We start from the raw sequence: 13,117 nt of genomic DNA, 5'->3' as shown, positions 1-13,117 counted from the left end.
TTGTTTAAGGCTTGGAATTACCGATTGACACAGGCTTGGTACAAGCCTGGACTAGCAAGTCTTGTGCAATGACTGTAAATACAGGCTTGATACGAGCTTGGAATTTTTAACCTTGTGTAAAGCTTGGAATTAACGATTGTCACAGGCTTGGTACAAGCCTGGAATAACAAGTCTTGTGCAATGACTGTAAATACAAGCTTGACACGAGCTTGGAATTTTTAACCTTGTGTGAGGCTCGGAATTAACGATTGTCACAGGCTTGGTACAAGCCTGGAATAACAAGTCTTGTGCAATGACTGTAAATACAAGCTTGACACGAGCTTGGAATTTTTAACCTTGTGTGAGGCTTGGAAATAACAATCGACACAGGCTTTGTACAAGCCTAGATTAACAAGTCTTGTGCAATGACTGGAAAAATTCTCTGTGCCAAGCTACGCACATTCTAGTCCACCAAGGCTAGGAAACACAAGCTTGTAACAAGCCTGGCACGGCCGTTCACCCTTGTGGGATCCTACCTGGGATTCGTAATTTATGAAGAAAAGAAAAGAAAAGAAAAAAGATATCATATATAGGAAGTATCTAGTCATCTAGGTCTATCAGTTTTGAAGCTATGAATATTGAATATTAATAAACTTATAACAGATTAAACTTCTTTTTATTGCATAATTTTTTTTGAATTATTCAACTGGAACGAAAATTTAGAGTCGTTATACCAAACTAAATAAGTCCAATTTCTAGCCTAATAAATAATAAATATTAATAAATGAACTATTAATAATGTATTTAATTATTTATTATCCAATCCAAGTGTTATGATGCTAAATAGGTCTTCATCAATGCTGTTCAACTTCTTTTTTTTAATTATTAAAAAATAAATAAATAAAGCGACTATATCAGTTGAGATTCTACTTTCTGTGCCTTTGTGCGAAAAGTACAAAAATACATTTCCATTAAAATGCATTTTACACAAAATAAAAATAATAAAAATTTACTGTATTTTAATATGACTGCCTGATCAAATAATGAGTATTAAAATGCATGTTAATACACATATTTAATATGTCATAATTGACGTTTAAATTGGTTATTTTCATAAAAATGAGAAATTATATTTTGAAATGAAAAATTTATCGAAAACACATTTTATATATATATACTCATTCAACTCCGTCAGTCAGCCCTACAGATTCCGTACAGTCGTTCCCGAGTAGAAATTCAGTTCAGGATATGATCAAAACTTGATCAGGCAACTTGATCTCGGATCAAGTTTTGATCAGACAACTTGATCAAGAATTGATCAAAACGTAACGCAAAAATGGATAAAGACTTGATCAAGCTACCTGTTCAAGAATTGATCAAAACGTAACGCAAAAATGGATCAAGGCTTGATCAAGATTTTTGATCAAAAAGTGATCAAGAAACATTATCAAAAAATGATTAAAAAAAATTATTTAAGGTTGATTCTGGAAATCTGAAATCGCAACAGATTTTTTTTTTTTTTATTTTATGTTTCAATGAAATAATTATCTACATTGTCAATTTTTTTCAATTTTTTTTTGTGTGGTTTTTTTGAGATATTTACTGTCAAAGTTGACAACTTTAACACGCAAGGTATAGGCGGTACATCATATTTTTATTAATAACTTTTTCAAAACGCAACAGAAAACGTTAAATTTTTATCAGTTTGTAGTGCTAGAAAAGACAAATTTTTGATATAAATTTTTAGTATTTCGTCTGTTGCGTTTTAAAAATAAATAACTTTAAAATTCAAAAATTTCGCGAGAAGCGCAGCACACAGACATGAACACAAGCATGGTTTCAGTGTACGATGTAATCTTCGCTTGCTAGTGTGTAGCCACGCACACACATACTACTAAAGAACTTAGTTTTTTTATCAGTGGCGCCACAAAAAATTTTAGGACACGGGAATAAAAAATAGCGTTATTGATATACGGGCCCTTCGTGGCATAAATATTGGTTCGGTGATGCGACTGGGAATCAACCTTAACAAATCACTTTTTTTTTCTTTTTTTTTTTTTTTAATCAGCTAATTACTTATTATTCCTGGGATAGAGTTAGAGATAGATGTGCTGAAATGAAAGACAAAGAATATAATTAAGTAAATTTGCGCAACTAGACGGGATCGAACCTACGAACAACGGATTACTATTCTAAACGCACGCTTTAGCCCGCTCGGCTACCCATACCGGACGATCAATGCAATGTATAGTTTTTTAATCCTCATATTTTACATTCACTCACAAGAGGCAAAAAGAAAATGATAGATTCAAAGAAAGATTAATAATTGGAAAAAAAATAATTGTGCAATATAATAATTATTCCTAAATAATTATTTTTGAATATACATTTTAATTAATAAAATACGAAATAATTTTTTTGTATTTATTTGTTAATTCGTACACTGTAAAAAAAAAATAATTAGTTTTACTATGTTACTATAGTACTGAGGGACGTTTTCGGAAATATGGTTCAACATATTATTTTTTATAATTTTTTTTACGATGTGCATTTTAAATTTCACGATAGTAACATAGTAAAAAGTACTCTGCTGAGGTAAAACCGGTTTTTATTATGGTTTTAGTAGACTTTACTTGTTCAATAGATAGTCTTTACTATACCAATGATACGAACAACCATAAACTTGTTACTTTGTACTATGTTGTGTGTTTAAATTCACCATGACCGTGAGGGTACATTTGGAAAATGAACCGTACTATGGAAACCTTTAAAATGTGCTATGCAACTCGTAGGTGTTACTATATACAAAATGGTAAAAATTATTAGGTCTGTAGTTAGTTTCACTATGCTAGCATGAAAGAAGAAGGGAATAAAAGAGAATAAATATATATAGACATTTTCGATTCTACTGTTTTATACCTGAATGGCAATTGGGTAAACGATCGGGTTCAAATCCAGAAACGGGTTTAATCCCGAGTTAGGTCAAGAAATAGCCAAGTTAAAAAACATGTATAAACATAATAATAATTATTATAAATAATTTAAAGTTATTTTTTAAATAAACAAATAATTCTGTTTTTTTTTATCGAAAATACAAATAGAATATAATGAAATGTACTATTGAACATCGTAAATCTCACCATGCAACATAGTAGATTCAACGAACGCTAGACTTGACTATGCAACATAGTACTTCTTAACAAGATACATCGTATCTTCTCCAATTGGAACATTGTAAACTATACTAGGATAAAAAATTTTACTATGTGCATAGTACATGTTATTATTTTTTCGAAAACGTCCCCGAGTACCAGAAAAAATAGTAAAAATAATTCTTTTTTTATAGTAAAACTAATTATTTTTTTTTTACAGTGTAATAAAAAATTATGGATAGGTATTGGAATAAATTATTTAATAGAAGAAATATTATACAGAGCTGTCATCAGCTCTACATTTTAAATATGATAAAACTAAGTAAACGTTAATCATAATTTGACCAGGTTTACTTGTTCAAAATGTGATCAAGATACTTGATCCTATCTTGAACAGGGAAAATTGTTTTAAAAAAATATTTACTTGAAATCATCGAACTTGATGATTTATTGATCAAGATTTGACCAGACTCACTTGATCAGGATGTGATCAAGACACTTGATCTTATCTTGAACAGGGAAACTTGTTTTAAAAAAATATTTATTTTAAATCATCCAACTTGATGATTTTTTGATCAAGATTTGACCAGGTTCACTTGATCAAGATGTGATCAAGATACTTGATCGTACCTTGAACAGGGAAAATTGTTTTAAAAAAATATTTATTTTAAATCATCCAACTTGATGATTTATTGATCAAGATTTGACCAGGTTCACTTGATCAAGATGTGATCAAGATACTTGATGCTATCTTGATCAAGTTAACTTGAAATTGAACGCAAAAAAATATCTTGATCAAATCCTGATCAGGATTCAATCAAGCTTCCTGAAATAAGGTAACTTGATCAATTTTTGATCAGGATCGGATATCAAATCCGTCGAGCCTGACCAGATTTCCACTCGGGTTAAAATACTGAAATATGGCTAATACAGGTATTTTAAAAACTCTACGCTTTTGTAGAAACTTGATAGAAAAAATTTTACCACACAAAGTTCAGGATCTTTCCTGTAATAATATATTTGAAACTAAATAATGTTAAGCTACATTAAGTTTTTACTCAAGCTTGCTAGAATGTTACTGATGACAAGTTCAAAATATATCTGAGTTCATTGTCTCGCCAATCCCATTGCTCCATCACTCAGTAGGACATAACTTGACCCGTTCGTTTTAATTAAAACAGACTTTTTTTTTTATTACAACTGAATCATAACTGAATGAGACTACTTGCTTACTTATAGGTATATATATATATATATGTATGAACGAAACTATAACAATAATAAATATTTGTCGTTTCTCACGAGGTTAATGTACCCAACGATTATACAAAACAAATGATAAAAATATTTGGAAAATCAAGTTTTAATCATCAGCTTTATATATATTGAAAAATTAAGCATCTTAAAAAAAAAATTAGGAATACAATTGAGCAGTTTATACGGTCCCTCAATATCTAAGAATAAATACACAAGATTCCGATGAAGTGAGTATAATAACTTGAAGGAAGTTCCAAGGTATATTATTTAAAAAAAAATATATATGTAAATTTGTTTTGAACAAGAGTTACTTTTGACTAACTTTTGGCATTAAAAAAAATTGAATGCTTCAATTATCGACCCGGGATAAAATTTTTGAGTATTTATGAGTATTTATGAGTATTTTTTTTCCTCGGTTAGAGTATTTAAGGGTATTTCAGAGTATTTATTCGCCCGCTTCGAGTATTGTAGAGTATTTAATTTAAATACTCTAAGCAATGATATATTAATATGAGTATTTTAGAGTATTTAGAGTATTTTTTTTTGCCCAGTTGTAAAACTTAGAAGTTTTTTAACTTTTTTCGTGTTTTATTTAAATACTCTGAGCATTGATTTATCAATATGAGTATTTTAGAGTATTTTTTTTTGCCCAGTAGTGAAACTTAGAATTTTTTCACTTTTTCCGTGTTTTTGGACTTAGAAATTTTTCATGTGCTATTAGACTTGGACTTAGAGTCGTTTTAAATCTATTTCCAAATGCTAAGCTTCAAAAATTTCACTAAGGATCAGTTTAATTTATTATTTAAAAAAATGTGTTAGTTTAATTGATTTTAAATTTTTTAATTATTAATTGATATCATTTAATCATTTAATTAATTTAATTGATTTAATTTAATCTATTGAACCATGGTAATAAGACCCTAAATAAAAAAATTTTAAAGAAGTTATTTATTCACCTTTTTACTGATAATGAACTCAAATTTATAGCTATTATTTAACAATAACAAATTATTTGTATAATATTTTTCAATTTATTACAAGGAATAAAGGACAGTGAGATGTGATTATATGTGAATATACAAAACAATGATATAAATAAAAACAATAATTTCTAATAATGAAACCTTAAAAAATTTCCATCTCACGGGTTTTGGTCAAGCTAGAATCTCTCACGAAAATAGTATATTTCGATACAAGTAGGGCTGGACCCGAAACCGAAATAATTTCGTTTTCGTTTCGTTTCGTTTCGGTTTTTCGAAACAAAACGAAACGAAATTTACCTCTACACTGGCGAAACGAAATCGAAACGAAACCGTGCTTAAATTTCGAATTTTGCCGAAAGTTTCGGCCGAAACGAAATTTCGTTGAAAAATTTAAATGAATGTTTTAAATATTAATTTTAAATTTTATCCGCATTTTATCTCATCTTAATATTTATTAATTAAATTCTACGTATTGACTGTTTTTTCTATCAACTGTTTTTTTTTTTTTTTAACATGACACCTATTTAACGGACAACGACAGCTAGCACATATATTTTGTTTGTCACGTTCATTTGCTTATCTTTAGTTTTGTTTTATATCCAAAATATAAACTATCGTTCGTTAGCAGGTCAGAGCTTGTTTTGTTTTTTTTTTTATTTTAGTACGCGTGCAGTGTTCACTGTGAAACGTATATATATTTTTTCATATTCATAAATTAAAAAAAAAAATTACTTTAGTAATAACGTGGTTACTAGTTATATATTAATTAAAAATCAATTAAAATACAACAAATATGTCTGACAAAAGCCGATCATTTTATTTGTATTCTAATTTCTATGTAAATTTTTTTTTTTAAATGTCTAAAAAAAAAAAATAAATAAATAAAACAAATAAGTGATGAATAAATACCTCATATAACTAAAAAAAGTTTTTTTTTTTTTATTCACAGTAATATTGTTATTGCATATTTTCCAGGCATTATTAATGAACAGACGAAACCGAAAAAAAACCGAAACGAAACGAAACGAAACCGAAACGAAATTAAGATTTTTGACGTCGAAACGAAACGAAATTTTATTTGACGAAACCGAAATCGAAACGAGACGAAAGTCAAATTTTTTGCATTTAACGAAAACGAAACGAAACTTACGAAAATTTCGTATCGTTTCGTTTCGTATCCAGCCCTAGATACAAGGTTCCAAAACGGCGTTTTGCGCATTGCGATATAATCGTGGAACACGAGCCCAAAGTCGAGTCTCAATCGAGACTACGCCGAAGGCGTAGTCGAGATTTAGACGAGACTTTGGGCGAGTGTTCCACAAGATTATATCCGCCATGCACAGATCGCCGTTTTGGCACCGAGTGTCGAACACTATTTTTCGTCACAAACGACATGGAAAACACGAGACAATAACGTCGATACTCGATATTGAGCGATCAACGTTGCGCCCCTTGACATTCTTACGTATTTCAATAAATTAGGTTACGTTTACCTTTTTTTTTTTTTGTTTTTTATTAAAAATAATTTTTGGTTCTCACTATTATTTTTATTTGTTGTGGAAGACATCATGTCAAGTAATAGTAATGCTTATGTTCGAGTTAAAAAGCCAACATTGAAAAAATTAATTAAAAAATCGACAAAAAAACTGATAGAATCATTGACAGTTACTGATGATATATATAAATTAAATGTAGCAAGTGTCAAACGACATTTTGTTATGAAACAATTATCTTGAAAAATTCTACCATGTAACGATGATGATAATAATAATAATAATAATAATAATAATAATAATAATAATAATAATAATACTAACAATAATTTGGATGTTCGTCATAAGACTGTGCTAGCTATAGAGTCAAAATAATTATCAACAACATTACCAGTCAATCAATGTATAGCTATTAGCTCAAAACAAACAGCACGTTATAATCTTTTGATTGATTAAATTATAAATAAATTGAATAAATTTGTCATATGTCCATTGAATAAATTTGTCATATGTAAACTTGATATTTTGATTTGGATTTTTCAGGCAACATGTCTAAGACAGTGGTATCAGCTTCATCCACTAACTATTTTGTAAATAATTATAGATTTCTATTTATTCATTACACATTTTTAATAATTTTAAAAACAAGTTTTCAAACAATAAGTCAATGATAATTTCACATATGTATAAATTGTTTTTTATTTTTGGTCAGTTGACATATGGTATCTAACCTAACCATGAATATATTAAAAAAAATAATATGTATATGAGTGATAATATAATAATAATAATGATAATAATAATACATAAATATAGTTCACGTATTCCCGGTAGATGACTTCCAGTGCGCAAAATGTCTGACGCTAGATGGCTTTCGATGTGAAAAAATTTTGCTCATCGATGCAGATGTTTTGCGCATGGTATTTCTATCTTTGGCCACTGCCTTTGCGTATCGATAGAAAAACAGGGATTTTGGGACCCTGTAGACGGTGTGATTTCGAGTGTTTTCCATGTCGACGTGGCGAAAAAACATATTTCAAAAAATAGTTACATTAAATAAAAACATTATAGACCTCCTCACAACATAGAGTATTTAAGACTATTTTTTTTAAATACTCTGAAGCATACGGTATAGAGTATTTCAGAGTATTTAAAAAAAAGACTCTTTTTTCTTTCCCATATAAAGTATTTAAGAGTCATTTTTTTAAATACTCGCTTGCTTTCGTTGTGAGTATTTAAGAGTATTTCTGGTGGCACAGGGAAATACTCATTTAAATACTTTTTTTCGTTTAAATAGTCAAAAATTTTATCCCGGGGAGTAAAAGGACTTTCTGAGAAAACTGTTTGATCAGGTATAATAAGTAATAAATTGATGTCAAATAATACAGTTCAGTAGAGTAATAAAACCATAAGAAACAGGTTCAAGATCAAGTTGATTTTAGCCAAAGGCGAGATAAAAAATTATGATGGTTTCATAAGAGTGCATTTAAAACGGCAGGCAGACACATCTGGGACACAGTTAATTGTTTTCTTGGTAAAATGTAGATATCTTTTCATAGGCTAAAGAATTGTATAAAAATCACAATGTATTACCGCTATTTTATTTTGTCAAAGGATTATCTATTCAACACCATAATCGAATAGCAATTTTTTACTTTACCTATTCAGATCAATGATAATAATTTATCTATAATTTAACAAGAAAAATTTTATAAAAACAGAGCAAATGTAGATAATGATGATTAATAAATCATGTTTTCCAAGTCTGCATAAAAATATATTACCGTTATTTGATGTCACTATTCTTCAACATGATAAAAACAACAAATGTCGATATTATAATATGTAGAAGTCACGACCCCATAGCACAAGCCTTCTCTAAAAAAATTAATAATTACAACTCTCGAGGATCTTTTATATGATCATACCATATATATATGAAAAAAAAAAAAATCCTGGTTTGCTTAGCTTGTGTATGCTCGCACTATAATTACCATATACTGTACATCACATACTATATTTGAATTTATTATTTATAAATATAACAATTTATATGCACGTAGTGTCGGCATATACGTTGATCATAGTTTTAGATATAAGTAAAAAAAAATTGATAATAATGGGCATTACTTTCGCAGTGTCGGAGTACCTTCGTATAAGTATAGTATGTTAACAATTTTTTCTAATATTCTTAGGCTTAATTAATTTTTGATCAACCGCATTAAAGTTCATTACTTTATAAGAGGCTATATATATACACTTCCACTCAAGTGTTTAAACAAAGACAGAAATGTATTTTTATATTATATAAAAATAATATTCTCCATCTTATAATTTAATAGTTCTAATTGAACTAATAAATTCTCTATTTTTTCCACTATACACAGAGAGATTTCCACAGCAAATATTACTGCAGTATAGTATAGTAAAAATCATAGCCAACGTCATTTCGGCGACTAATTCCCACTTATTATAATAATTATTACTATATTTTATCTAAATTGTTATTGTATTTTACAGAAATATTTGAAGTCTTGAGTTAATGGTATACTTTATGATAAGTATTACTGTAGTTTATAGTAATTTTTCCCGCCAGATGACACGAATACTATATTAGTGTAACTAAAGTGTGTTCCTAACCTTTTCTACAAAAGTTTATTATTTTTATTTTATTGATGAATCCAAATGAAAATGCGGTGAATCACATGGTAAATATAAAATGGTTTATTTTTAAAAAATTAATAAACACGTTACATTTTTATTTCGATGTCTAAAACAATGAGTTCCTATTTAATTTTTTTTAACCACGCGAAATTATTTGGTGTAAAGGAATTTAAAAAAAAAATCCTTCAGTAATATCTTATTTTATTCTTTATAGATTTGAACTGAGGATTTCCCCGTTCAAAGTCGACGACTAAACTAGATTGATCAATGTTCAACTTAAACTCTTGAAACAAAATCCTTTGATAAACAAGACAGGACATCAATTTATGAAAATAAAATGATTACCGGCCGGCTTTCAGTTAATTTGTTTAATAAATGAAAATACTGTGGGCAAGTTTAGCTAAATAATTAATGTAGCTTACCACATCATTTCTCTGGCTACATTAATTCCTTAGCTACATTATACGTGTATTAACTGGTATAAGGACGAAAAGAGCACGATAACGTAAAAATTAAACAGATTTACCATTTAATATAAAATGGCGATCCATCACTATAGTCACTAGACGATTTCTTTTAAATATATGTTTTAAGTTTAGTTCAAGGGATCAATAGCACTTACTATTTCATCCATCTGTTGTTTTATCTAGATTTAATATTAAAAAACCATTGAATAAATTGATGTTGTCAGTTAACAAGTGGGTAAAACAAGCTGAAAATGATATTAATAATTGCTTAGGTTTATCAAAATATGTCAAGTTAGCAACTATATTAAAAATTAAATAATAATTTTGAATACTCGTTGAAAGTATTAAAGATTCTAATAATTTTCATTTTTATTATTGAGTAATATTACGAAAGTTACTTATGTGCTTCTTGAGAATTTTTAAATGAGATTGTTGTTTTTGTAATTTATTAATAAATAAGCATAACTTTGTTTATAAACATAATCTTGTAATTGATAAACTATCCACTGATGAAAAATATAAATGATTATGTCATGAAAGGCCCTATCATTTGGATTTGCCAGTTGGGCTATTAATAAATATTCTAATTTTAATTCTAATTCTAAAAGTTACAGATCCGTGATGTTATCATTTTTATTTAGTTTATACCTTGTCAATTATTGATTTAAAAAAAAAAAATTGAAAATATTTTCGTCATATAAATCGATTTCTCTTTTTCTAATGTGCCAACTTTTGAATTTTTTCATTGAATGATTAAAAAAATATGAAATTCGGAATAAGTCCAACTTTTTAGAGTAAGCTGAAATATATACATAATATGAAACATATTTTGTGTCAAATTTTTTTTTACATTTTTAATGTTCAATTAACGCAAAAAAAATAAACGTAGTCATTTTTAACCTCCGATTTATGTTAAAATTTACATTTCAATTTCAACAGTGCATAAGCAAAGTAGTGGGGATATTGAATTAATAAGGGTTGAAAGTAATTGATTCAGCTAGACTTCCTTCGCATAAAACCAGACAAAACCGCCTTCAACGGATTATCTTACTTGGGTCCATTGTTTCTTAACATGAGTCATCCAATCATCATCTTATACGATCAGTTTTTTTTTTCTTTCTTACATTGTACTACACACTGAATGACTAAGAAAACTTTCACTAAAAGCCCCATTCAAACGACCGAACCTTTTCTTATGCAATACGAATCAAACTAAACATTAAAAGTTACAATAATTTTATCAGTCATTAGTTTTTTTTTCATCACTTCATGCAATCAACATTTACAAATTAAGTATTAAATATTTTTTTAATGACATATTTAAAAGTCAAAATTTTCATGTTTGATAAAACAAATCGTGAAAACTTTCCTTATTTTATGAGCAAGAAAAATTTTTATAGCTTTTTAGCTAATTAACTTATAGGTATTTATGGAATTTTTTATTAAAAAAAAAAAAAAAGAAACAAATTATATTTTAAATAGACGATGACAAAACAGCACGCAATTGGTCAGTATTTTTTTTTTTTTTTTTTTTTGCTTTGTAGTCTTTTAATAAAAAAAATTTGATTTAACCATATTAATTTAAAAATATCAAAGTAGACAAAATATCGTATGTTACTGATACACACATATAAAAAGTTCAAGTCCGGTATAAAATGAGATAGACTTACTCTTAAAATAACCACGTTTCATATAACAAAATCACTTGTGCTCATCGAAATAATCTAAAATAGTCTGAGAACTCTTAAGTTGGTGTTAAAATTCACATTAAATGACGCTTTCAAGTTGAGTTATATTTTGTAAAAGAGGCTCATCACACTCATTTAAATAAGACAGATATGATATTTAAAAAAAAAAAAAAATAGTCGTTTTTCATTGACTTACCATGTGTTCAGTTGCTTTTTCTTCAAGTTCAGATCTCGACCAATCTTTACGAAAACTCAATGGTTTAAGTCTTGTATCCATTTCCTTTAGCCACTTCCTCAGACACTTAACTTCATGCTCAAAATCTGTTAAAACGATTTTATAATAATACGGATTAATAAAATAATTTGAATAATATATTTAAATTCAGATGAGCGGTAATCTATTGATATATCATAAGGTAAGTTACCTGCTGAGACGTTTTGATGATCAGATGCCGGTCGTGTTGGTGCCATTATTTGTTCAACAAGTTCCCATTTGGCATTGAGATGATCAACTCTCCATGCAACTTCGTCTTTTAACGAAGGTGTACGAGCTACCAGTTTTGTTGATTGATCATTAAATAAACGTCTTCTGTAAGCCTTACGTCGCAACTCCTCCATGTGAGCCTTTCAAATAAACAAAATAATTAATAAAAGCTAAAAAGTTAAATTATTCATACTTGATTCATTTTTTGAATAAAAAACAAATGATTACAAAAAAACTAGATATCAAGTAAAATGTTAAGTTTGAGCTATTATTTCACGTATTGAATTTAATATTCAAATTAATGTTTTTTGTTTGAAATTCAACTCACAGCACGAAGACTTTTATCCAGCAAATTTTCTTCTTTTGAGTAAACGAGTTCTTGCAAAACACCAAGCCATGCATAGAGTTCAGAAAATTGACAGCTAACTTCCTTAAGTCCCCAGGAAAGTGTTGATACATCACCCTCATCCCATGTTAGTTCTCCATTAGCTTCCTGTAAAAAAAAAAAATAATAATCATGATCATACAAAATTAATTAATATTTGATTGGACAATTGATAAACAAAAAACTGGTAAACTTGCCTTGCAGCTATCAATTAAATTTGTATCCATAATGTAGTCATAGTTTGAACGAATAGCTGACCAAAAATCGTCCTTACAGTCGTCACGATTAGTCCAGTTACGTTGGATCTGTTCTTGATTCATGTCTTTTCTGTAAATCAAAAACATCAAACATATAAAAACTTATTTTAAATTAAAAAAAAAATAAATAAATAAATACAAATTTTTTTACCTTCTTTTTGTGAGGCTATTGTAGGGTCTGTCAATCTGAATTTTAGACTGTTCTTGTCCATCAATGATATCACCAGATCTTTGCAACGATGAACACGAAAAACTCATCGTCATTGAACGTTCTGAAATGAAAAATATATAAAAAATTTAGTCGTTTA

The 13,117-nt window shown here is 28.3% G+C and overlaps 1 protein-coding gene across 3 annotated transcripts in view; it reads right to left on the bottom strand.

The window, feature by feature from the left end:
• LOC122855093 overlaps positions 1-13,117 on the bottom strand; it is a 66,607-nt gene that overhangs the window by 52,012 nt on the left and 1,478 nt on the right. For all 3 annotated transcript variants that reach the window (XM_044156248.1, XM_044156249.1, XM_044156250.1), the window contains exons 3-7: positions 12,961-13,081; positions 12,750-12,879; positions 12,496-12,660; positions 12,109-12,307; positions 11,880-12,004 (exon numbers count right to left, since the gene is read on the bottom strand). In XM_044156248.1, coding sequence (XP_044012183.1) covers positions 11,880-12,004; positions 12,109-12,307; positions 12,496-12,660; positions 12,750-12,879; positions 12,961-13,081 — 740 coding nt within the window. The remainder of the gene's footprint in view (positions 1-11,879; positions 12,005-12,108; positions 12,308-12,495; positions 12,661-12,749; positions 12,880-12,960; positions 13,082-13,117) is intronic.

This window comes from Aphidius gifuensis, linkage group LG4 (assembly GCF_014905175.1).
Source record: "Aphidius gifuensis isolate YNYX2018 linkage group LG4, ASM1490517v1, whole genome shotgun sequence".
Classification (NCBI taxonomy): domain Eukaryota; kingdom Metazoa; phylum Arthropoda; class Insecta; order Hymenoptera; family Braconidae; genus Aphidius; species Aphidius gifuensis.
The sequence above is the reverse complement of the archived record's forward strand: the minus strand, read 5'-3'. Positions and strand labels throughout refer to the sequence as shown.